The 25,969-nt window shown below is 45.9% G+C and overlaps 1 protein-coding gene across 1 annotated transcript in view; it reads right to left on the bottom strand.

The window, feature by feature from the left end:
* The window catches only part of KCNC1 (potassium voltage-gated channel subfamily C member 1), a 71,887-nt gene that overhangs the window by 35,794 nt on the left and 10,124 nt on the right, over positions 1-25,969 (bottom strand). The window contains 8 exon segments of the mRNA XM_049780676.1: positions 5,287-5,636; positions 5,639-5,678; positions 5,680-5,708; positions 5,711-5,743; positions 5,746-6,025; positions 6,525-7,518; positions 7,572-7,702; positions 10,420-10,535. Of these exon segments, the coding sequence (XP_049636633.1) occupies positions 5,287-5,636; positions 5,639-5,678; positions 5,680-5,708; positions 5,711-5,743; positions 5,746-6,025; positions 6,525-7,518; positions 7,572-7,702; positions 10,420-10,535 (1,973 nt within the window).

The following is a 25,969-nucleotide window of genomic DNA, read 5'->3' as shown; positions in this document are numbered from 1 at the left end:
AGGGAAAATGTGTGCACTGAAAAGGCCTCTGTGTGTTAGTGTGAGTGTGAGTGAATGAATGATTGTGTGTGTGAGTGTGTATGTGTGTGTGTTGTGTGTGTATGTGTGTGTGTGTGAGAGAGAGAGAGAGAGAAAGAGAGAGAGAGAGAGGGAGAAAGAGAGAGAATGGCTGCCATAGAGGCAGCTTGGTGGTGGGATGGGTGACACTGTATGGCTGAACTCAATCATGAAGAACTTTGTAACTGTATCTTATGGTGATTTAATTAAAATGTATTAAAATAAAAACAAAAATAAAAGGCCTCTGCAGGTGCCAAGTAGAGGAGGAAGGAGTGAGACTGGGTCAGAGGTGGGGTTGCATGAGGTCACATGGGCAGAGGCCAGAGGTGAGTCTAGAGAGTCATGGAGTAAAGAGCCAATATGGCCCACAAGGGCGAGCCACAGCACCATTGGCATATCTGACTTGCCACCTGCCAGACCAACAACATGGGCCTCTTTCGTACTAGCTCACTTGACCTTCCCATCCCCCTCACCAAACCCACTTTAGAGGTCTATAAACTGATTCTAGGACAGTTGGCTTGTGATTCTTACACTGTGAAGGCAAGTGGGTTGGGTGAGGTAGGGTGGTGGCAAGTTCTTGGAGAGACAAGTACCTAAAGTGTGTCCTAGGAAGAGAGACACTGAGTGGAAACTGATGGGAACAGTGAGAAGGTGCTGGGATGAGAACTTGCCACTGATCAGGGTCCCCTTTTCATAGGCTACCATGATCCAGATGGGGATTCAACCTGGGGCGGGGGTGTTACTCAAAGGGGACCAGGAGACTCCTAGGAAGACAATGAGAGCAACTGTCCCCTGTTCCCCACTATACATGCTCAGACCCTAGAGTCCTGGCTAGAACCCCAGATAACCTTCCCGGAGGGGAGCTGGTAAGAAGAGGTAGTGGTGGCTGCAGGGTACCTGGAGAAGGAAGGCAGCAGGCTGGGGACTGGCCCAGAATAGAGGTGGACAGAGAATAGTGGCTACCCCAGGCTGTGGTCCATTGGCATCTTCTTGTAATTTAAAGGTCATGTAACTCTGAAGGGCAGATATCATCACACATATACACATCCCCCCAAACACACATATAAGGGAGACTCTGGCCCATAGCACTGAGAACTGCTTTGATCCTGACCTAACACATAACAAGGTTCTCTGTGGTAACACATGTCACAGACAAAGCTAAGGACTCACACCTGAAATGGCCTTTAAGGGAGAGAGCATGAGAACAAAGGTTTCAAGCCAGGCTGCCCTGGCTACTCCCACAGAACCCTGCCTGCTGTCATGACATTGCGGATTTGCCCACCTGCCATCTGCCTGGCTCACTCCTGTTTACCCAGCAGAGTACTGACTCCTCTAGAACCTGCCTTGGCTTAAAAATCCCTTCCACAGTCCTTACCATATTTCCAGTCAGCATCTTTTGCTGGTTCATGTTTTGGGGACCACAACTCAACTCCATTTATAAACTGAGCTCATCTTGTTCCAGCTCACCTTGCTGCCCTGCACTTCCTCTGCCTGTCTGCCCAGGAGAGCAAAGGAGAAAGATCTAGGTAGCAGGTTGTTCCAGATATTCTGTCATTCTGGAAGGACTAGACAGGGACTCCCAGCCCAGCCCACCCTCTTCTCCAGGGCCAACAAGAAAGCCTGAGTGGGAGCATTGTATGCAGCAACAACTAGCCAGGGCTCCAGCAGGTTCTCTAGAGAAGGGAAATACAGAGCAAACCTGCTCACTAAGGCAGCTCAGAAGTCCCAGGAGACTGAGGCAGCAGGCAGGAAGCTCCTTTCAGTGTCAGCTTCCTCTTTTGCACTGGCGCCCAGGCCTCTCTCACATATAGGCTTCCATGGCAATACTGACACTGACAGGTCCTCACTCGGTCTCAGTCTAATGCACAGGTTTTGGTACACACAGTCTGCATAAACTCCACACAGCCTCACATAGCTGATCACAGCATCATACACAGCTCAATGCACAGCCAACAAACAGCCAGATACACAGCCTCAGAGCCCCACATAACCTTGCGTGCACACACAACCCCTCATTACCTTACATACACAGCCTCTCATTTACAACCTCTCACACAGTCCCTCGCCTCATACATAGCTTTTCACACACAGCCCATTACATATAACCTCTCACGCATAGCCTCTTATACCCTCAAATACACAGCTGCTCACACACAGCCCTCCACACGCACGACCTCACACACAGCCCCTTCCAACCTCATACGCACAGCCCTGCACACCCTCATATACATAGCCTCTTACATACAGCCCCTTAGACCTTCATAGACACAGCCTTGCATACATAGATTCATATAGCAGCATACGACAGGCTCTCATACATAGCATCTAACACAGACTCATATACACAGCTTCTCACACACAGCTTTGCACAGTCTCACCAAAGAGAGCTACAGAGTTTCACACTTGTCTCACGCAACACACCTCAGGCCTCCAACACACTGCAAACTCTCACACACAGCACATATTCTCTCTCTCTCTCTCTCTCTCTCTCTCTCTCTCTCTCACACACACACACACACACAGTCTCAGACTCACACACCAAGTCCATCTCTCAAACACACACAATCCATCTCACTCACTCACTCACTCACTCACTCACTCACTCACTCACTCACTCACTCACATTCACAAATTACTTCTCTGGTCCAGAGATTCAGAGTCCTCTCACATAATCAGTCCACACACACACACACACACACACACACACACACACACACACACACAACATGTAAGACACCAACACACACTTCACACTCAGAGTCTCACACACAATCTACCTTACATATATGAAGTCTCTCATACACATGCAGATTCTTTCTCACAGGGGCAGCTTTGATTTAACACAAAGACACAATATACAAACAGGATGTGGTGGAGAATGGAAAATGGACCCCAGCTGAGGAGGACTGGGCCCCTGGGGGAGGGAAACAAAGGGAGGGCAGCGGCAGCAGCAGCAGCAAAGTGTCGGGGGAGGGCGCGGGGCTGGTCTCTGCGCAGAGGAGCTGAGCCGCAGCAGCAAGGCAGGCGCAATGCAGCTAGGCCAAGCAGGGGTGCGTGAGTGTGCGTGCAGCAGGCACCTGGGTTCTAATCCAGGCTCTGCTCTCAGTGCTACTGTGCCCTTGGGCAGGTTCCCTTGCCCTGTGGGACTTTGTGCCTTCATGTGTGACCCAGGGATTTGGGACCACTCTGAGGCCACTGGAGCAAGTAAGTGGCATGAAGAGGCTGTGGAGAAGGCACCTTTTTTTTCTAATTCACATGTTTCCTCCTAGCTCTTGCCTCAATTTCTCCTGAATCTGCCCCTTCATGTGCAATCCTTGGGAAATAAACAGGTGTTTCTTGCCAAGGTGGAGGTGCCACTAGCCAGCAAGTGACCTCAGTCAGGGGAAGAAGAGACACATGAGGCAAGGGCTGGAACATATCTATCCTGCAACTTGGGAACACTGGGCAGAGTCTGGAAACTGAGTCCCAGGGGAGAAGCAAGGTGGAGGGCACGTCCAGCTTTTCTTGATAAAAAACCAGGAAGCTGAAAGGGCAGTAAAGAAGTTGGTCCACTTCTTTTTGATCTTGAGCCAAGGGGAGCAAGATGCTGTCCAAGGTCAAAAGGGGTGAGAGGGGCAGCTGCTCTGACCAGGTCTTGGCCCTTATGACACCCCCTACAGCAAGCTGGCTGAACCTCCCAGCCCTACCTAGAGCTCAGTCACAACTCCAGTTACATAATCCCAAGCAACAAGGGGGCCTGGTCAAGAGACAGGAGGTGGGGGCACCTACAAGGGCCCACTCTGGGGAAGGAAGAGACCAGTGGCCTTCTCAGGGGAGGATGAGTCTGCTCAGATGTCCATCCTGCTGAACCTCTAACTCTCTGGGGTGACCTTGGGCAGGACTTTCTATGGCAAAATTAGGGATTTGGCTCTTTTCCTATAACCCCCCCCACACACCTACAAACACACACACACACACACACACACACACACACACACACACACACACACACACACCTGTTCCAGGTCCTAAGACTTTGACCTGCTGTCCTCACTCTCAACACTGCCTCTCTTAGGAGCAGATCCACCAGGCCTGCACCCAAATACCTCAGCCACCTCAGTGCTCTCCAGTCTCCTTGCCTCCCCACAGGTCCTCTACAGCTGGGGAGACATTTGTCATTTGCACCCATCCTCCTGACTGGATCCAATGCACAGGAGTGAAGGAGAAACTACAGATAGAAAGGGGACTGGGAACAGGGTAAGGGCCCTGCTGTCAACTTCAGCAGGTCTCTCCATATCCAGGTTTAGTCTCAGCTGAGGCCTCCCCTGGTCGCAAGTTCCTTAGATTTCACCGAGAGTAAGCTCACGTTTCACAGATGGGAGAGAGATGTTGCAGGGCCCTCGGAGGGCCCAAGGTCAGCGGCAGGGTGCCCTTTCTCCCAATCAGCGGCTGTCACGAAGGGGCGTGGCTGATGAAGGCACGCCCACTTCTCCCAGGCCGCTGAGACCCGGTCCAGCAGCTCAGGAATAAGCCCGAGTCCCTCCCCTTAGACCACCAGAAAGGAAAGAAGCTGCGAGTCTGATCCCAGCTCTCCGCTCCACCAAACCCTGGCAGGCTCCTCAGAGGGGCCTGGGGAGGGACTGTGTTTCTGCAGCTGTGGAGCAGGCCAAAGGCCCTCATCAGCCTACCCTTACTTGAGAGGGCCCTTAGCACCAAAAAAATGCAGCTCAGGAGCAGTTTCCTACCCTCCCATCTGCAAAGGCACCAGGCCCCCCTCCCCATATGCTCACTCGCATCGCATACACATCCTCGCTCGGCTCACTACCACCCCTGTACGCTTTACCCACCCCAACCCAACACTTACATAAATATGCCCGCAAGGTACTCACAAACACACCCATTCATTCCCACTCGCATGCACGGTGCATGCATGACAAACGGGTCGCCACGGGAAAGCGCCTGTCACACACACACACACACACACACACACACACACACACACACACACACACGATCACGTATGCACACACACCCCTTGCCTGTCCTCAACTCTTGCCACTCGCCAGTTCTCTCCCTCCACACCACCAGCAGCTCCAACCTGCTGGAGGAAAGGAGGGAAGGGGAACCGCTGCCGCAGCCGCCTTCACCCACCCCGCCTCGCCCCTTCCCTGATGGCCCGAGCAGGGGGTGCAGGGGTGGGGTGTCGGGCGGCCCTCCCCGCCCGCTCCCTCCCCGGCTTGGCTTGCTTACCCGCGCGGAGCGGGACGAGTAGGGGTCCTCGAAGAGCGCCCAGATGCGCGGCTGCCAGCGGCGCCAGAAGCTGCCCGAGCGTCCGTCGGGGGAGTCGCTGAGCGCCAGGCGCTTGGTCATCTCCAGCTCGTCCTCGCCGTCGCCCGAGTCCCCGGGGCCGTCGGCGTCCGCGTCGTCGGCGCTGTTGTCCAGGGGCGCGCCCCCGAAGCTGTCGAGCGCCTCCTCGGCGTCCCGGTGCTGCCGGTAGGTCATCCAGCAGCAGGGCTCCACCGTCTCGTCGATGCCCCAGAAGGCCAGCTCCTCCTCGTAGAGCGGCCCGCACACGTCGGCCGGGCAGTGCAGCTTGCCGTGCGGTAGTAGTTCAGGATGTGCGCGAAGACGCCCGGGTGGCGTGTCGAAGAAGAACTCGTCGGAGCGCGGGTAATGTCGAAGTGGCTGTGGGCGTCGGGCTCGGCAGCCAGGCCAGCCGCGTGCGGGCAGCGTGCGCAGCGTCGAGCGGGTAGGTATGGTGGCGCGTGCCGCCCACGTTGACGATGCGCTCGCTCTCCGTCCCTGGCCCATCGCGGCGCCCCCTTAGGCATGGCGCGGGCCCGCGACGCCCATGGGAGCCGGCGAGCGAGCGAGCCGGGTGGCACCGGGGAGAGGGGGCTCCGCGGCCTCCTCCCCCTCCCCCTGGGCCGTCGGGAGCAACCGGAGACGCAGCTTCGGGGGGCACCCGAGAGGGGACCGCAGGCCCAGCCTAGTTCAGCCAGCCCTTCCTCCGGGGGAGGAGGGAGGGAGGGAGGGAGAAAGGGGTGCCGGTCCGTCCGGGCAAGTGGGCGCGCGATCTCAAGGGTCTTCTGGATGGACGGACACACGGATGCCAGATGCCAGATGTGGGGGGGGGAGGAGAGAGAGGGGAGGGAGAGGAGAGAGGAGGAGAGAGAGAGAGAAGTGAGAGAGGAGAGTAGAGCGAGAGGAGAGATTGGGGAGAGAGAGAGGAGAGAGAGAGAGAGAAGAGGAGAGAGAGAGAGAGAGAGGAGAGAGAGAGAGGAGAGAGAGAGAGAGAGAGAGAGAGAGAGAGAGAGAGCCGGCCGGCCGGGCTCTGCGGAGGAGGCAGAGGTGGAAGAGAGGGAAGGAGGGAGGCAGGAGGAGGGAGGGGAGGAGGGTGGCGTTCAGCTGTGAGCCCCGGGAGGAGCAGCGCCAAGAAGAAGGTGGGGGGACCGGGCTCCTGTCCCCATCTCAGCGGAGAAACAGGCGGAACAGGCGACACCAAGCTGAAATCTCTTTCTTTCTTTCGGGGTGCGAGGGTGGGAGGGGGAGGTCAGAGCACCCCTCCCCAATCCCCAGCAGGAGGAGGAGGAGGTGGAGGAGGAGGCAGGGAGGAGAGGGGTTGGGGTGGAATTCTTGCTCGCTGGGCTCTGCTGGACGGTGGTCGGTGCAGCGTGCTCCGGTGGAGCGTGGAGGGTGGGTGGGAGAGAGATGGAGGATGCTCGCTGCCTTCCTGCGCGGCTGGGCTGCAGCTTTGGGGCGCAGGGCGAGCTCCGGGCCCCCTCCTTCCCTCTCCTTGCTTGCCTTGGCTGCCTGCTCCCCCTTTCCAGGCGGCGGGCACGCCTGCCTGCCTGCCTGCCTGCTTGCCCGCCCGCCTTCCTCTCTCTCTTTCTCTCTCCCCGCCTCTCGGAGGAGATGGCGGGTCCCCTGGGCAGGGGCACTCGGGGTGCTTGCTGCTCGGTGCGCTCGCTCAAGCTGGGGCTCCCTCCGCTTTGGTCCGCGCCTGGCCGCCTGGCTTGCCACTCGGGGCTCCGGGTCCCGCGACGGTGCTGAAAGGACAGCTCCCGGGCTGGAGCAGAGGGAGAGGGAGAGAGAGCCGCACCGGGCCGGCTTCGGCTAGGGGCTCTCCGGGCTGGGCTTTTCGCTCCGCAGGGCCGGTCCCTGTGCGCCCCGCTCCGGGCTAAGCGCCGGGTGCTGCCCACCGAGGCGAGGGGGCTGCGGTGGTCGGGCCCGGGCGGCGGGGGTGGCGAGTCCGGGCGCGGCGGGGAGAAGCCGGCTGGCCAGGCCGGGGTGGGGAGACGAGGCGCGGAGCGTCCAGCCGCCGCCGCGGCTGCCGCCCGGGCTGCTTGCTGCTCGGGGCCGGCCGGCTGGCTCGCTCGCTCGCTCGCTCCCTCGCGCGGTCCGCGTCCAGCCCGCCGCTCTCCGGACACGGGCACACGGCGCGCGCAGCCGCACTCGCAAACCCCGAAGGGAGGTGCCGCGCTGGGTCCTAAAAAAGCCCCGATTCCGCGCCCCCCCACCCCCCAGCCCCGCACCGAGCCTGGCCTCCTTCAACCTCGGCGCTGGGGGCGCCCGCCCCGCAGGTCTCCGGCGGCTCCCGGGGGACCCGCCGACGCTCCGCCCTCCGGGAGCGCCCCTGGAGGGGCGGGGGCTCCCGGAGACTATTCTAGGCGGGTGGCCCCGGGGTCGGGTCGCAGGGAGGTAAGGAGGGCGTGGGCACCCGCCTCTCTGCTTCCAAACTGGGAACTGACCCACTCCCTGGAGAAGATGGACTGACTCCCCTCTGGCCTCTCCGGAGATACCTGGACTTGAATCAGTATTAACAGGTTCATGGAAGCCTCTAATGCCAAGTCTTTCTGCCGAACCCGGGATCCCCAAGTTGCACGCACACGTTGTCCTGGAAGCCCTTTAACATGCCCTTCTTGGCCCTCTGGAAATCCCTTTCAACCTCACTTAACCACACGGGCCTTTCACACCCCCAGGCTGGCTCTGGTCCCCATGAGTGCCACCGCCATGTCACTTGGCCACCACCTCATGATCCTCCCGCTTTAGCCCTGGAGTCCAAGGCTTCTGAAAAGGGCGTTCCTTTCTAGAGGTCAGAAGGACCAACTGCTGACCACTCGTCCTCTCCAAGGCTTCAGCGGCCCTGGAAGGTGATCAGCTGACATGAAGGCCTGTGGGCAGCCATTTGTTGTGCTTTCCGGGTGTGGGAAGTGCAATTTGAACCTGCAAGGCTGCCTGACCCTGATTAGCCTTCAAGGTCTCAGTTTACCCAATGAAACCATCACTGCTTTATTCCTTGATGGTTCCAGTCTCTGTCTCAGGCCAGAGACCTGTGACCCTGTCTCGGAGGGTGTCCCAGGTTGTTTGGGGGAAGTGAGTAGATGGGCCCCAGGCAGGGCTGAAAAAATTAGCCCAGCTCTAAAAGGGGTGTGCATTGGGTAAAAAAACATATTGATCTCAGGCCAGCCCAGTCGAACACCAGGCTTCCTGGGCAAAGAGTGATTTATTAAAAAAGACACAAGGCTCATACTTACCTGTTGGCATTTGATAATGGGTGCAGGCAACTGTCCCTCTGCACTGATTGAGGACCTGGCAGTCATCTCCTTCCTCACACACGGCCAGGGAAATCTGCATGTGGTGGGAAGAGGGGCTGAGGAGTGGAGAGTCCAGGAGCAGGAAAAAGGGCCAGAGAAGGGCCAAAGAGGGGAGATTAGAGAGACAATGTGAAGGTAAAAACAAAGGTAGGGTGACTGGGGCAGAGAGGGTAGCAGTCTGGGCCCAGATGGCCCCTCCCTATGGAGGTAGATGGGTGTCGCTCCTGTCCACAGGAGCCATGTTCCTTCATTTCCCAGCAGGAGAGGCCCCCTTTCAACCCAACCAGTATGAACCACATGTCACAGCTATAAGCAGGCTTGATCCTCTGCAGCTGAGCTGCTCTCCAACTCAGACCCCTATCTACACACACACACACACACACACACACACACACACACACACACACACACACACACACAGTCACTTAGATTCTCATAAGCTCTGCCTTCATACCTCCATCAAAGAAAGTGATAGAACTGAACCATGAAAACCTCAGAAGAAAGAGACAGACCAACAGACAGACACACATGTGCATATGTAGACCTGAAGCAGGAATGAGGAGAGATGAAGAGACTTTGCCGACTTCCCCTTCCTTCCAGTTTGGACTCCCAGCCCTTCTTCCTCAGGAAAGGGTCCTGAGGTTTCATCTCTCTCTGTCCCTGAAGAACTATGTGGGATGAATATAACTCCCCAAATTCCACTGTGGCTTCTTCCTTTTGGCAAAAGGCTTCTAGCACCGGCAGGGCTTACTCTCCTCTTTCCCTCAACCCCAGTTGCTAGAGCATAGGGTCTCCTTGTTAAGGACTAGACAATTTAAGAAGAGAGGGACTGGATTCCAGGTTCTGGGAAGTCTGGATCTCTTATCCAGGACTGAGTCAGGTAAAAGAAATTACTAAGCTCTCTCCAGAATTCAGAACAGAGTCCACTCTGGCCACTACCTCATAGGTGTCACCCTGAGGAGCTCCTGTGCCACATTGGATGATGGGGAGAAGCAGAGAGAGTGGGGAGAGAAGCAGACTGCTCATGGAGGGTGAGTTGGGTGAGCTGGAGCTCTGGTGAGGTTTGATCCTGAAATAAAAAGAAACAAGATGTTTTGGAATAAGTGGAAATGTAAAAGGGGCCCCTAAAAACCACTCCAGTAGGAGGCAAACAGCAGCCTTGAGCATCCCAGGTGGGACATTGTCCTACTTTAGAATTTTCACCTTAATTCTTAATGGCACCCTGCACCCCAGGCCCCCTAGAAGTCCCTCCCTCCCTAGCCAAAACAGGGACATAAACAGTCCTTCTCACACTTCTTTTTCACACTGTAAGAAGGTTGGCATTCTCAGAGAGCCCAGGAAAAATCCAAAGAAGGAAATACAGAAAAAATAAACAAAACACAGCCCAAGAGAAATGAGGGCAAAGAGGAGAAATTACAGCTTGGGCCAAGCTTCTGGGCCTCTGTCTCCAACCATAGACCCCCAACACCTTAGTGCTCAGAGCATAAAAGTGCAAGTCTTTCTGCAGTCCGTTCTGAGCACCTCCGCAACTCCTTTCAAGATGATCTGCTCTTGCTTTTCAGAAAAAGGTGTGTGGTCCCATGGAAGAGGGTCTTTGGTATCTCTGGCTGATGGGGGTCAGACAATGAACTCTTAATGGAAAAGGGCAGAGGTTTGGGATCAGGTGGCCAGGTTGTAACCCCAACTCCAGAGTTGACTATGACCTTGGTCAAGTTACTCAACTTCTCCATACCTCCAGAATGTAGGGTTGCCATATATGGAATAATAAGCTCTAGATCCTTAACACCTCAGCCAGGGAAGTGGGGAGGCTTCTCTTGTTGGAGCTAGGTGGAGGGGGGTGGTTCTGGGCTCTATTGAGCTCTGTGGTGGGAATGGCTAGCAGATGAGTTGTCGCTGGGGTGGCTACGAACAAGGTTAAAGAAGTCCTGAAGCCAAGTCTGGCGTATGTTCTCACACCTGGCACTTCAGGTCTTAGATTTGATCCTGTCAGGCTCTGGCACCGGCCCGAGTCCAGCCTCTGGGCCCATGTCCAGGTTGGCGCATCCCAGCTGCTATAGTCCCTGGCCCAGTCCAAGGCCTCCCGGTGGGTTGCAGTGCCATCTCGTGGTCATGGCTAGAAACGAATCTACGCTGGACACTGCGGAAGTAGGCTTTGGGGGTAATGGAAAACAGTGGGCCCTCAGGCATTTTCTCCCCACCCTAAATTCCTTCTCCCAGTAGACAGGGAATAGAGAACCTAGAGGTGCCATAGTGGGAAAAAAATGGTGGCAATGGTTCTCAGGTTTATGCCTTGAGCCCTGAACCTGGAACCTACTCTGAAAATGAGGTTCACTGCTCATTTATGAAACCCCTGGGCGAGTGGGTCCCAGATATTTTAGACCAGTAGAGGTTCAGAAAGGTGTCATGTGAGGAATTATCCGGGGATGTGCTAAAGCAGGTTTTCTTTTATGCTGGTTGACCCAGACAGTGCTGTGCTGTGGGGATTGTACTGTGTATTGGGGGGTGTCGAGCAGCATTCCTGCTCTCTACCCACTAGATGTCAGCAGAACCCCTTCCCCTGTCAGGACCACCCAATGGGTCTATAGCTTGTGTGTATAAAATTCCCCCCCAGATGAGAGAATTAGTGATTTTAGAAAGATTTTGGTTATAAATCTCATCTTGCTTCTGACTTGCTGTAGTCATTTTTTTTCTTTCAATGTTTCCATTCCTCATCTGTAGAAAGTTCTAGAATAGTACTTGTTATGACTCTAATGAGGTAGTTCTCACATTGAACTTTCTTTTATTTTCCCCTTTCTCTCCATTGCAGTTTTGTGGACTCTGCCATATTTCAGCAGTGCCATCCCTCAGAGTGTCAGTTGGTCCAGGAGACGGAATGTCACCCTTTCTTGGCTTGTGTGTGTGTGGGAATGAGGTTTGGACACCTATTGCTGCTAGCTGTGAGGAAGGAAGGTGGGAAAGAAAGATGCCTGTGGAGAGGAAGGTGTGAGGAGCATCAGGAGTGCCTGAGCTTTGGGGGGGGGCAGTGTAAGGCACTTCTATCGGTAGCCTCAGGAGGACTAGGTGGGGATTATGGAGTTCTTTTAGAAACAGCTGGAAACACGACTATTCTAAGAATCTTCCTCCCTTTGATGCTCATTCGAGAAGAGTCTCAGGGGTTCTCCAGTGGGTACCAGAACATGAGCCTGTCTCCTGGGAGGTGGTTAGTAGTGAGAGGATGAGGCCAGGTTTTGTGAGGTTGGAACTTTAGACACTTGGGGCCATTCTATTTTTTAAATTGTTTTATTGAGTTAAGATGAGATACAGAGTAAAAACATTGTTGATGGCTGAGTTTCAGTTATATAATGTTTCAACACTCCTCCCTTTATCAGTGTTCATTTCCTGTCACCAATTTCCCCAGTGTTCCTCTACCTTTTTAATTGGGAGAAAGAGACATTGAAAAGAATTCAGGATTAAAAAGGACAATTTGAAAAATTGACAAATTAAAAATACTTCAAATACACAAAAGAAACAATAAATGTCTAATAACCTGCATAATGTGTTTACATATGTTATATTTACTTGCAAACATTCATATTTGCTACATTAGTAATTACTATTTTTGCAATTGCAAAATGTATTTATTTTGGCAGAGTGATATTTAGTTGACAAAACAATTTTTATTTTTATAAAAGCTATGTCAAAGATGACTGCGAAAATCATCATCCCCCATAGACCTATTTTTTTCTGTGTACCAAGAAGAACCTGCTTCAACCCAGCAATTTGTAATATCCATGTTGTACAAGGCAAGATCTGGAGCCTCTGAAAAAACCATCAGGGTTAGGGTTACTCTAAGATACACTGACAAAAATGTGAGGAACATAGAATAGAAACATAAAATTCTGTTAAAGAAGAACACAGCTTGGAGAATAACATATCCTGCCTATAAACCTTACTACAAAATGACAGAAATCAAGTCTATACTATAGAACTGGCAGCAAGATAGACATATAGATCAATGAAATAGAACCAAGAGTCTAGAAATAAACCCATACCTTTATGGTCAATTAATTTTTTGACAAGGATGCCAAGACAATTCAATGGAGGAAAGCATTGTCTTTCAAACTAATAGTGCCAGACAATTGAATGTCCACAGGCAAAAGAATAAAGTTGAATATGCCATATACAAAAATTAAAAATGGATCAATGATCCCTATATAAGAATTAAAACTAGAAGTTGCAAAAGACATCAAGTTAGGTAAATATCTTAGATAAATGTCAAAAACATAACAACATTAAAAATATGGACATGAGTTGGACTTCAATAAAATTAAAATAAAAGTTCACTTTTTCCCCTTTAGAGAAGCTAGCAAGAAAAGAAAAGTCAACCCAAGACTGGTAAAACATAGTTGGAAATAAGAAATATTGTCTATCTGGACAGTGTTTCCAAAAGTGATAACTTCAGGTACAATAGGAACTCTTTCTGCTTAATTACTTTAAAAGATAGAGTTTTGGGAAGGCATTGTAATTTTTTTCTGAGGAGGGGGCAGTAGGCCAAATGAATTTTGGGAGCTTCTGATTTAGAAAGTAAAAGAATGATCAAAACTCAATAAAAGGACACATAACCAAATGTCTAATTGGACAAGGAACTCAAACCTTCTTCCAAAGAGATTCAAATAGCCAAAAGATACAGAGAAAGTTGTGTTGTCAACTTTAGCAATTCAAAGTTGTCATTGGGAATATGCAAATCACAAGGAATGAGATGCTTCTCTATACCTACGAGGATGACTGGAATAAAAGGACAAGCATCTATATTGTGGAGATTGTTGAGAAATTAGAACTCTCTTGAGCTGCCAATGAGAATGTAAATGGTTTGGGGGAGAATATAACAATTTCTCAAAACCTAAACATAGATTTTTAATTTATATAATGATTTCAATTTTAGGTATATTCCCAAGACCTAAAAGCATGTATTTGGAATCAAAGACATAGCACAGGATGTAAGGTACTTCCCTTGCATGTGACCTATCCTGATTTGATCCCTTGTACCACAGATGGTCCTCTGAGCATCTCTAGGAGTGATCCCTGAGTATAGAGAGATAGAAGCAAGCCCTAAGCACTGCTGGGCACAGCTCTAATCTATATCTCCTCCAAAAGCATATGTTTCCACGAAAACTTGCACACCAATATTTACAGGAGCATTGTCCATAATAATCTTACAAATTGAAACTAAAAATTAAAATAGTTCAAATGCCTGTCATGTATCCACTGATGAATGGACAAATTAGACATGATATAAGGGACTGAATATTATAGCAAATAAGATGCTTGTCTTGCATATAGTTGACCCAGGTTTGAATCCTGGCACCACATACAGTTCCCTGAGCTCTTCAAGGCTTGATCTTTGAGTGCAAAGTAGGGAGTAAGGTCTGAACACCACCATGTATAATAAGCAAATAAAACCCCCACATGATATTTCTATACAACCAGTTACTATTCAGCCATAAAAATGAAATACTGATTTTTGCTATAACATGGATAACTCTTGAAAAAAAAATAGGCTAAGTGAAAGGAAGCATACATAAAAGACCATTCTATTTGTCTGCAACGTGCAAAGCAGCAAATCCACAGAGATAAAATAGATAATAATGCTTATAAGAGGAAGGATGGAAGGTGGAGGGTGGCTTGATGGGTTCAGATTTCTTTGGTGAAAGGAAATTTTTTTGGAATTCATTAATAGGAATAATGGTACAGTGTGGTAAAAATATAAACCACTGAGGTAGGTACTTATGGGATGGATTTTATGATATTTAAATTATATTAAATATTTGGAAAGGTAAAAGAAGAATTAGTAACCTAAGAGAGTATAAATAATTTACCTATGCTGAGATAAATCTAATTTTTATTCTAAGTTCTCTTATGTGAGAAAGAATAATTTCTCTATCATGTCTCTTTCTCTGCTTTATATTATTATAAAGAATTTCAGAATTAAGGAATAATATTTAAATTCTCCAACGTCATTAAACACAAGGAGAGCTTAGGTCAGGTGGGCTAAATTCTACCTGCAAGGTCTCAGATCCGATAGCGCTACAGTCAAGCCTAGATGTAGGAATCATGGAGCCAGGCACAGAATTGGATACAATTCCCCTGCTACTGGGAAAATTCTGCACAAACTAGTAACTACTCATAAATGCTGCCTAGAAAACAAGAAAGCTAAATAAGAACAAAAAATAACCCTGTGTGGCATAAAAATGAATCTCAAATAGATTCTTTTTTTTGCCTTTCTTTTTTTATAATTATCTTTATTTAAACACCGTGATTACAAATATGATTATAGTTGTATGATTACAGTCATGTAAAGAACACCCCCCTTCACCAGTGCAACATTCCCACCACCAATTTCCCAGATCTCCCTCCTCCCCACCCCCCCACACCTGTACTCGAGGCAGGCTTTCTACTTCCCTCATTCATTCACATTGTTATGATAGTTTTCAGTGTAGTCATCTCTCCAACTGCACTCATCACTCTATGTAATGAGCTTCATGTCATGAGATGCACCTACCAGCCCTCATCTCTCTTGTCTCTGAGATACTGTTAAAAATGTCTTTCATTTTTCTTAAAGCCCATAGATGAGTGAAACCATTCTGTGTCTTTCTCTCTCCCTCTGACTTACTTCACTCAGCAGAATAGATTCCATGTACATCCATGTATAGGAAAATTTCATGACTTCATCTCTCCTGACGGCTGCATAGTATTCCATTGTGTATATGTACCACAGTTTCTTTAGCCACTCATCTGTTGAAGGGCATCTTGGTTGTTTCCAGAGTCTGGCTATTGTAAATAGCGCTGCAATGAATATATGTGTAATGAAGGGATTTTTGTATTGTATTTTTGTGTTCCTCAGTGGTATAGCTGGATCGTATGGAAGCTCAATTTCCAGTTTGTGAAGGAATCTTCATATCACTTTCCATAAAGGTTGTACTAGACGGCATTCCCACCAGCAGTGAAAAAGAGTTCCTTTCTCTCCACATCCCCGCCAGCACTGCTTGTTTTCCTTTTTTTGTGATGTGTGCCAATCTCAGTGGCGTGAGGTGGTACCTCATAGTAGTTTTGATTTGCATCTCCCTGACGATTAGGGATGTTGAGCATCTTTTCATGTGCCTTTTGGCCATTTGCCTTTCTTCTTTTTCAAAGTGTCTGTTCATTTCTTATCCCCATTTTTTGATGGGGTTAGTTGTTTTTTTCTTGTATAGTTCTGTCAGTACCTTGTAAATTTTGGATATTAGTCCTTTATCTGATGAGTATTGGGTGAATAATTTCTCCCACTCAGTGGGTGGCCTTTATATTCTGGGCACTATTTCCTTTGAGATGCAGAAGCTTCTCAGCTTAATATGATCCCATCTGTTTATCTCTGCTTCCACTTGTTTGGAAAGTGCTGTCTCCTCCTTAAAGATGCCTTTAGTCTCAATGTCCTGGAGTGTTTCACCTACATGTTGTTCTATATACCTTAAAGTTTCAGATCTGATATCAAGGTCTTTAATCCATATGGATTTTACCTTTGTACATGGTGTTAGCTGGGGGTCTGAGTTCGCTTTTTTGCAAGTGGCTAACCAATTGTGCCAACACAAGGCTTTCCTTGCTCCATTTAGGATTTCTTGCTCCTTTATAAAAAACTAGGTGGTTATATGTCTGAGGAACCTTCTCTGAGTACTCAAGCCTATTCCACTGATCTGAGGGTCTGTCTTTATTCCAATACCATGCTGTTTTTATAACTATTGCTTTGTAATACAGCTTAAAATTGGGGAAAGTAATGCCTCCCATATTCCTTTTCCCAAGGAGTGTTTTAGCTATTCGAGGTTGTTTATTGTTCCAAATGAATTTCAGAAGTGTTTGATCCACTTCTTTGAAGAATGTCATGGGTATCTTTAGGGGAATCGCGTTAAATCTGTACAATGCTTTTGGAAGTATTGCCATTTTAATGATGTTGATCCTGCCAATCCATGAGCAAGGTATGTGTTTCATTTTAACGTGTCCTCTCTTATTTCTTGGAGCAGTGTTTTATAGTTTCTTTGTATAGATTCTTCACATCTTTAGTCAGGTTGACTCCAAGATATTTGAGTTTGTGTGGCACTAATGTGAATGGGATTGTTCTCTTAATGTCCATTTCCCCCCTATCATTATTAGTGTTTAAAAAGGCCATTGATTTTTGTGTGTTAATTTTGTAGCCTGCCACTTTGCTATATGACTCTATTATTTCTAGAAGCTTTTTGGTAGAGTCTTTAGAGTTTTCTAAGTAGAGTATCATGTCATCTGCAAACAGTGAGAGCTTGACTTCTTCCTTTTCTATCTGGATTCCCTTGATATCTTTTTCTTGCCTAATCTCTATAGCCAATAATTCCAGTACTATGTTGAATAGGAGTGGTGAGAGAGAACAGCCTTGTCTTGTACCAGAATTTAGAGGGAAGAATTTTAGTTTATCTCCACTGAGGATAATATTTGCCACTGGCTTCTGGTAGATGGCTTTAACTATATTGAGTAAGGTTCCTTTTATTCCTATCTTGCTGAGAGTTTTCATCAAGAATGGGTGTTGAACCTTACCAAATGCTTTTTCTGCGTCTATTGATATGACCATGTGATTTTTATTTTTCTTGTTGTTTATATTGTGTATTATGTTGATAGATTTATTGATGTTAAACCATCCTTGCATTCCTGGGATGAAACCTACTTGATCAAAATGAATGATCTTGATGAGGCACTGGATCCTGTTCGCCAGGATTTTGTTGAGGATCTTTGTATCTGTGTTCATCAGGGATATTGGTCTGTAATTTTCTTTTTTGGCAGGTGATGTTGGCTTAATAAAAGCTATTTGGAAGTGTTCCTGTTTTTTCGATTTCATAAAAGAGCCTGGCCAGGATTGGTAGTAGTTCCTCTTGAAAGGTTTGAAAGAATTAATTTGTGAATTCATCAGGGCTTGGGCTTTGTTTTGGGGCAAATTTTTGATTACGGTTTTAATTTCCTCAATAGTGATGGGGTGTTTAGATATGCTACATCTTTATTCAACCGTGGAAGGTTATATGAGTTCAATTTATCCATTTCGTCCAGGTTCTCATATTTAGTGGCATAGAGTTTCTTTGAATACCCTTTGAATCTCTGCAATATCTGTAGTGATCTCTCCCTTTTCATTTCTAGTACGCGTTATCAAGTTTCTTTCTCTCTTTTGCTTTGTGAGTTTTGCCAATGGTCTATCAATCTTGTTTATTTTCTCAAATAACCAACTTCTGCTTTCGTTGATCTTTTGGATTGTTTTTTGGGTTTCCATGTCATTGATTTCTGCTCTCAGCTTTGTTATTTCCTTCTGTCTCCCTATTTTTAGTTTCTTTTGTTGATCATTTTCTAATTCTATAAGCTGCGTCATTAAGCTATTCATGTATGCTCCTTCTTCCTTCCTGATGTGTGCTTGCAAAGCTATAAATTTTCCTCTCAGTACCGCTTTTTCTGTATCCCATAGGTTTTGATAGTTTGTGTTTTCATTGTCGTTTGTTTCCAGGAAATTTTTGATTTCTTCTTTGATTTCATATCGGTCTCACTGGTTGTTCAGTAGTAGGCTGTTTAATTTCCAGGTGTTAAATTTTTTCTTCTGTGTCCCTTTGTAGTTCACATCTAACTTCAGAGCCTTGTGGTCAGCAAAGGTAGCCTGCAAAATTTCTATCTTTTTGATTTTATGGAGTTATGTTTTATGTGCCAGCAAGTGGTCTATCCTGGAGAATGACCCATGTATGTTGGAAAAGAATGTGTATCCAGGTTTCTGAGGATGGAGTGTCTTATATATATCTACTAGGCCTCTTTCTTCCATTTCTCTTTTCAGGTCTAGTATATTTTTGTTGGGCTTCCATTTGGTTGACCTATCAAGTGTTGACAAGCCTGTGTTGAGGTCTCCCACAATTATTGTGTTATTATTGATATCCTTTTTTGGATTTGTCAACAATTGTATTAAATACTTTGCTGGTCCCTCATTGGGTGCATATAGATTTAGGAGAGTGATTTCTTCCTGCTGTACAAATCCCTTGATTAGTACATAATATCCATCTTTGTCCCTTACAACTTTTCTGAGTATAAAGTTTGTGTCATCTGATATTAGTATGACCACCCCCACTTTTTAAGGGTGTTGTTTGCTTGAATGATTTTCCTCCAGCCTTTGATTTTAAGTTTATGTTTATTCTGACTAGGTGTGTTTCTTGTAGGCAGCAGAAGGTTGGCTTCAGTTTTTTGATCCATTTTACCACTCTGTGTCTCTTAACTGGTGCATTTAGTCCATTGACATTGAGAGAAATAATTGTCATGGGATTTATTGCCATCTTTGTGTAGAAGTTTGGTGTGTTTTTTGTTCTGTCTTGTCTTTAGAATAGATCTTTCAGTTTTCCTTTTAAGGCTGGTTTTGAGTCTGTAAAGTTTTTGAGCTGTTGTTTATCTGTGAAGCCATGTATACTTCCTTCAAACCTGAAAGTGAGTTCTGCTGGGTGCAGTATTCTTGGCAAAGCATTTATTTCATTGAGTTTTGTCACTATATCCCACCACTGCCTTCTGGCCTTGAGTGTTTCTGGTGACAGGTTTGCTGTAAATTTCAAGGATGCTCTCTGGAATGTAATTTCCCTTTTCGATCTTGCTGCTTGCAGTATTCTATCTCTATCTGTGGAATTCATCATTGTGACTAGGATGTGTCTTGGGTGTTTCTCCTGGGGTCTTTTTTAGCTGGTACTCTTCAGGCATGCAGGATTTGGTCACACGTTTTCTTTATCTCTGGTAGTTTCTCTGTGATGATGTTCTTGACTATTGATTCTTCCTGGGTCTCTGGGACTCCGATGATTCTAAAGTTGTTTCTGTTGAGCTTATCAAAGACTTCTATTTTCATCTGCTCATATTCTTTGATTTAAGGCTTTTTTTCCAATCTCTTCTGCTGTGTAAAGTTGTTATGCATCTCATCTTCCAGCGCACTAATTCTATCCTCAGCTGCTTTTAACCTGTTGGAAAGCTCATCCATTATGTTCTTCAATTCGTCTACTGAGTTTTTCAGACCTGTTATTTGACCTGATATTTCAGTTTGGAGTTTTCTGATTTCTATCTTCATATTCTCTTGATTTTTATTAGTGTTCTGATTTATACTTTCTTTGAGTTCTGTGAGCAACCTCCATATTTCTTCTCTAAACTCCATTTCTGAAAGACTGCTTAGGTGATTGGCCATTGTTGAGTCATCAGAGTTTCCATCTTCATTCTCTATGGCTGAAGTTGGTCTGCATAGTTTCCCCATTGTCACGCTTATGCTGTGGGTTTTTCTACGTGTTGTGGTGGTATTCATTGGCTAGGTGGGGTACGTGGCCACGAAGCAAAGCGGAGCAGCCGCACTCCTCTGCTTCTACCCCTTATAGGTGGGCTTAAGGGGGCCAGCAGAGTCAGCTTTATCCGCAACTCTGGCCCGGAAAGACTCACCTCAGCAGAGGCAAGCCATCAGGGGATGAATGCCAGAGAAGATCAAAGTTCCCAGGTTGAAGCAAGCCTGGGGAAGCCCCACAATGTCTGCCTAGCTTAAGGGGCCCAGCAGAGTCTGTCTTATCCACAACTCCGGCCGGAAAGACACCTTAAATAGATTCTTAGGCTGTTTTCTTTAATAATAGTAAGTTGTGGCAGAAGACTTGCATTTTCTAAAAATTTTTAATTAAGGGCTGGAGCGATAGGACAGTGGTAAGGTGTTTGCTTGGTAAATGGCCGATCTAGGACTAGATCAGTCCCCCAGCATTCCAGATGGTCCTCTGAGCCAGGAGTGATTTCTGAGCCCATAGCCAGAAGTAATCCCTGAGTGTCATAGACTGTGGCCCCAAAAGCAAAAAAAAATTAATTTATTTTTAAAATAATATCTTTATTTAAGCACCATGATTTACAAACACATTTGTAGTTGAATGCCCCCTTTCATCAGTGCAACCTTCCCACCGCCAATATCTCCCCATTTTCCTCCTCCCTCACCCCCTGCCTGTATTCCAGATAGGCATTCTATGTTTCTCACTCACTACTATTGTCATGATAGTTGTCAGTGTAGTTATTTCTCTAACTGCATTCACCACTCTCTGTGGTAAGCTTCATATTATGGGCAACTGCTTTCAATCCTCATCTCTATTGTCTCTGGGTATTATTACAATAATGTCTTTTATTTTTCTTAAATCCCATAGATGAGTGAGACTATTCTGTGTCTATCTCTCTCCCTCTGACTTATTTCATTCAGCATAATAGTTTCCATGTGAGGACTTGTGTTTTATAGGTCAGAGAAAAAACCCAACTTGTTCTTCATTATTGTATTATTATTATTATTATTATTAAGATTATTATTATTTTTGGGGCATATACAGAAGTGCTCAGAGCTTACTCCTGGCTCTAGCCTCAGGGATTGTTCTCCTGGCCGTGCTCAGGAGATCATATGATGTGGTGCCAGAGACAAAACTAGAGTTGGCTGCCTCCAACATAAGCACCTTGCCCTCTGTACTATCTCTCCAGCCCCAGTTGTTCTTCATTATTAACACCATCACTTTCTTTTTTTTTGGTGAAGCAGGACCGTTTTTATTGAAACACATTTAGAAATATATAAGAGGGAGAAAAAGAGAAATATGTGAGGGGAGAACAAAAAAGGAAGTATATGTTCAAGAAAGAATACAGGCATCTCCAGAGTGGAAACAGTCAAAGAAACGAAGACAAGCAAGTGAGATACTTTCATAGAATACATGTTCATAGAAGAGAACATGTGCTCCAGGAGCAAGCCATAATCATCATTTTTGTCTCTCTTCCCCCTCATTTATTTTTTCTGCTTTTTTCTTTCTGTTTGAACTTTTTTTTTTCAATTTACATCTCAGAGCCTCTTGAGTCTTATTGGCTGTCCAAAGCATGGTTTCTTTGAGTTCCTTCAACATCCTCAACATTTCCTCTCCAAAATTCGTATCAGAGAGACTACATAGCTGGCTGACACTGTGTCTTCAGAGCTACTATCTTCACTCACTAACTGTGGTGGGATTCTGAATTGCTATTCATTTGTGACCATTGCAGTCTGGAAGTGTTTATTAAGCGTTGTGGCTCATTGACTGATAGAAATGTTCAGCCGCTCTGCTGCCACGTTCTTCTTGGGGCATTGACCTGGGTACAAAAATGGAGCTTCTGAGTCACAAAGAGGACTCTGCTGCTAGTCTTTCTGTCAGCCTCAGTTTCTTGAGACTGTATATCTTCTTCTCTCTCTGGGTCTTTTTTTTTTTTTTACAATTACTTTATTTAAGCATCCTGGTCACAAAATTGTTCATGGTTGAGTTTCAGTCATAGAATGTAAACCACCCTTGCACTAGTACATTTCCCGTCTCCAATGTTGCCAGTTTCCCATCCACCCTCCCCAACCTGCCTTTGAGGCAGATATTTTACTTCTCTCTCTTTTATTTTTTGACACTGTGGTTTGCACTCTTACTAGTGAAGGGGTACCATGCATACCACTTTATTCCCTTTCAGCACTCAATTCTTCTCCAGCGTGATCATTTCCAACTATCATTGTCACAGTGTACCATTCACTACCTTAACTGCATTCACCATTCTTTGTGGCAAGCTTCCTACCATGAACCTGGCCTTCATCTTTATTGTCTCTGGATATTATCCCCATACTATGTTTTATTTTTCTTTTCTATTACAAATGGGTGAAATTACTATGTCTATCCCTCTCCCTATGACTCAATTCACTCATATCTCCATATCCATCCATGTATAAGCAAATTTCATGACTTCATTTTTCCTAACAGCTGTGTGTAGATAAACCATAGTTTCTTTAGTCACTCATCTGTTCTTGGGCACTTGGATTATTTCCAGATTCTGGCTATAAAGATTACAAAACTATGCATGGAATGGGAAAAACTATTCACCCAATACCCATCAGATAATGGCTTAATATCTAAAAATATACAAGGCACTGATAGAACTTAGCAAGAAAAATATCTAACCCCATCTACAAATGGGAAGAAGAAACTAACAGACATTTTCTTGAAAAAGAAATAGAGATAGTCAAATGAAAAAAATGTTTCACATCACTAATATTTAGGGAGATGCAAATCAAAACAACAATGAGGTAATATCTCACACCACAAAGACTGGCACACATCACAAAGAACAAGAACAATAAATACTGGTGCAGATGTGGGAAGAAAGGGACTCTCATTCACTGATGGTGGGAATGTAGACTGCCCAGCCTTTTTGGGAAAAATATGGATATTTCTCAAAAAACTAGAAGTTGTTCATATGATCCAGCAATGCCTCTCCTAGGGATATATCCTGGGAACCCAAAACACCATACAGAAAAGTCCTCGGCTGCTGTGAGCCAATTCTGTTGCAAGACGCCAGCGCCTGCAAACAGATCCTTTGTGGAGTTCGAGAAAAACTTTCACGGGGAGAGAGTGGGTACACGGAATGGCGAAAGACGGAACAATATTGTAAAAATGAATGAGACCACACAGATTGCATGGGGACTTGGTCTAGAAAGACGAAGACAAATTTATTTTTTGAGCTGGCTGCTTTTTAAGGTTGAGGTTTGGAATGCAGGGTGTAAATTTTTGACATCAAAGAAACTAGGAAAAGAATGAAGGACCCTGGCTTAAATTAGCATATTAAAGAACCGATACTGAAGGTGAAAAGGCAGTTTTGTTTTGGGTTAGTTTTGTTTTGGGTAAGCAGGGGGAAACAGGTAATTTTCAGGGAAGTGGAAAGAGAGAGAAATGTTTTAGAGTTTTGGGGGAAAACTGAAAATTACTTTGTTTTGAGTAAGCAGGGGAAAACTGAAAATTACTTTACTCATGAGCTAAGTGTTTGGAAAAACCTGATCTTGGCGCCAAAGTAGCAAAAATCACAAGAGCTGGTTAATGGGAGACTTTTGGCGGGATTTGTACTGTCCTCCTTTGTTAGAAAGAATGTACTAAGGCTTGATTTTAATATTGGTTAAAAATAAAGAGAGAGATAGTTACAGCCACTTTAGAATTATGGCCAAACAATCCACGCAAAGGGTCAACTGATTTTGACTGCTCTAAGCGGGCCTTTTTGGCAAATAATTCCTTTTCAGGAGAGCACTACACCTTCTGGTGTGTGCCCCTCCTGAGTGGGATGTGACACTCGGCACTACTCTGTCTTTAGCAGCACTATTTACAATAACCTTCTGCTTTTCTCTTACTCCCTTTTCTTATCCTCTCATTTCAGCCTCTTGTATCCACTCATTTCAACCTCAGTTGAATTTATTTTGAGTCTTCTTTGTATGACAATGGTTTTTTTTATGATATCACCTTATATATTTGAGAATTGAGAGATAATTCAGATAATTAGTATTTATTTCAATGTCATTGATCAAGTTTGTTTTATATCACTGATCATATAGGAAAACTTTAAGCTCATCACTCTGAAATTCTGGTGTCAACATTTGCAGAGGCATCAAGTTTGGAGACAAGATTTGTTTCTCTCATCTATAAACTAAAAGTTCAAAGTATTTTGAGCTTTCTACTTTGCTGACTAAGTTTTAATGGCTAAAATGATTTGTTGATGTTACAGTCTTGTTAATATGACATATGATTGATATTATGTTTACTATTTTGAATGCAGTATTTTGTGTTAGATCATCGAAAAGGAGATGATCTTTTCCTCAAAGTGTTCGTATGATTCATTCTTCTACATTGATTGGGTTACCAAACATTGCAAGTGTCATTTCCAATCAATTCCTTTCAAAAGTTCTTTTTCAATAAACTGATATTTTAACTCTAGATATATTTTGTGGATATAGTTGTCATCTAGATGTCAGAATCGCTTGTGTATACTCAATTGTTTTTCACAATTGTTCCTGTTTTATAGTCTACTTGTTTATAATCTATTTTACTGAACTAAAACCAAATGTATACCTTTGGGCAGGATTACAGCATACCCATAAATGCCACCCCTCATAAGGAAAAACTCAGAATAGAAAAAGATGATGGTCATACTAATTGGCTAAAATGATTTTCTTTGGCAAATTTTTTAAAAAGAGGCCCGGAGAGATAGCACAGCGGTGTTTGCCTTGCAAGCAGCCGATCCAGGACCAAAGGTGGCTGGTTCGAATCCCGGTGTCCCATATGGTCCCCCATGCCTGCCAGGAACTATTTTTGAGCAGACAGCCAGGAGTAACCCCTGTGCACCACCGGGTGTGGCCCAAAAACAAAAAAAAAATTTTTTTTAAAAGAAAGAAAACTCATGTACAGATAGTTCTAGGGCTTCTTTCAGAGTCTTCTAAATAGCTTCCTCACAGGAGAGAAGATTTAGCTTCTCTGCTACTCTGCCTTTGTTTTGGGGGAATGCTCTGGGCACATGTGAGCTATACAAAAAGCACATATGAGCAGAGATGTAAATACTTGCATATTTCCATCTAATGTGTGTATTTTCATGCACCGATGCATGCGTATGAATGTGTACTTACACATTCAAGCTTATGCACACCAGCATGTACACACATGCATGCTTGTGAATTCCTGTGTTTGTCTATGTACCTAGCATACATACATGTGTGTATGTATGTATCCATGTGTATACATGTACATATCTGTGCATGCCCAGGGAGATCCTGCCTTTGATGTTTTCTCAGATTCAGCACAGGTGGAAGTGGCTCTAAGAGCAAGAAACCTTTTATGGTTCATTTCAGTCATAAAATGTCTACCAGCCTTCACCAGTGCATATCTCCAGCAACCAATGTCCCCAGTTTCCCTTCCATCCAACCTTCACCGCCTGCCTCTGGGACAGGCATTTTACTTATCTCTTTTTTCTTTTTTGACATGGTGTTTTGCACTATTGCTAATGAAAGGGTATCATGAACAATTTTGTAACTACAGTGCTAAAATTAATTAATTATATTAAAAAGAACTTAAGAATAAAAGTGACCAATTAAAATAAAAATTTTAAAAAGCAAAGGCCTAGGCTGGAGGGATGGTGCAGCGTTAGGGATTTGCCTTACACAATTCCCCAGAGTTCCATATGGTCCCCCAAGCCAGGAGCAATTTCTGGGCACATAGGCAGGAGTAACCCTTGAGCGTCACTGGTGTGGCCCCACCTCAAAAAGCAAAGGCCAATTCATCTCCTGCAAGTGGAGCCATAGAGCCATGATAGACCCTGAGTCAGAAAGTCTGCTGGCTCTCTCCCCCTGGCTGTCCTCATCTTTTACTGCACCGCCTCTTTTCCTTGTAGTTTTCTTGCCATCAAAGACACTATTGTTTGTTTACTGGATTTGTTGTCTGTGGTTATATCCTACCAGTTCAGCCAGCACCTCCACTCTCTTCATAAAGTTTGCT

The sequence above is a fragment of the Suncus etruscus genome, chromosome 9 (assembly GCF_024139225.1).
Source record: "Suncus etruscus isolate mSunEtr1 chromosome 9, mSunEtr1.pri.cur, whole genome shotgun sequence".
Classification (NCBI taxonomy): domain Eukaryota; kingdom Metazoa; phylum Chordata; class Mammalia; order Eulipotyphla; family Soricidae; genus Suncus; species Suncus etruscus.
Note: the sequence above shows the minus strand (reverse complement) of the source record. Positions and strands in the feature narration are given on the sequence as shown.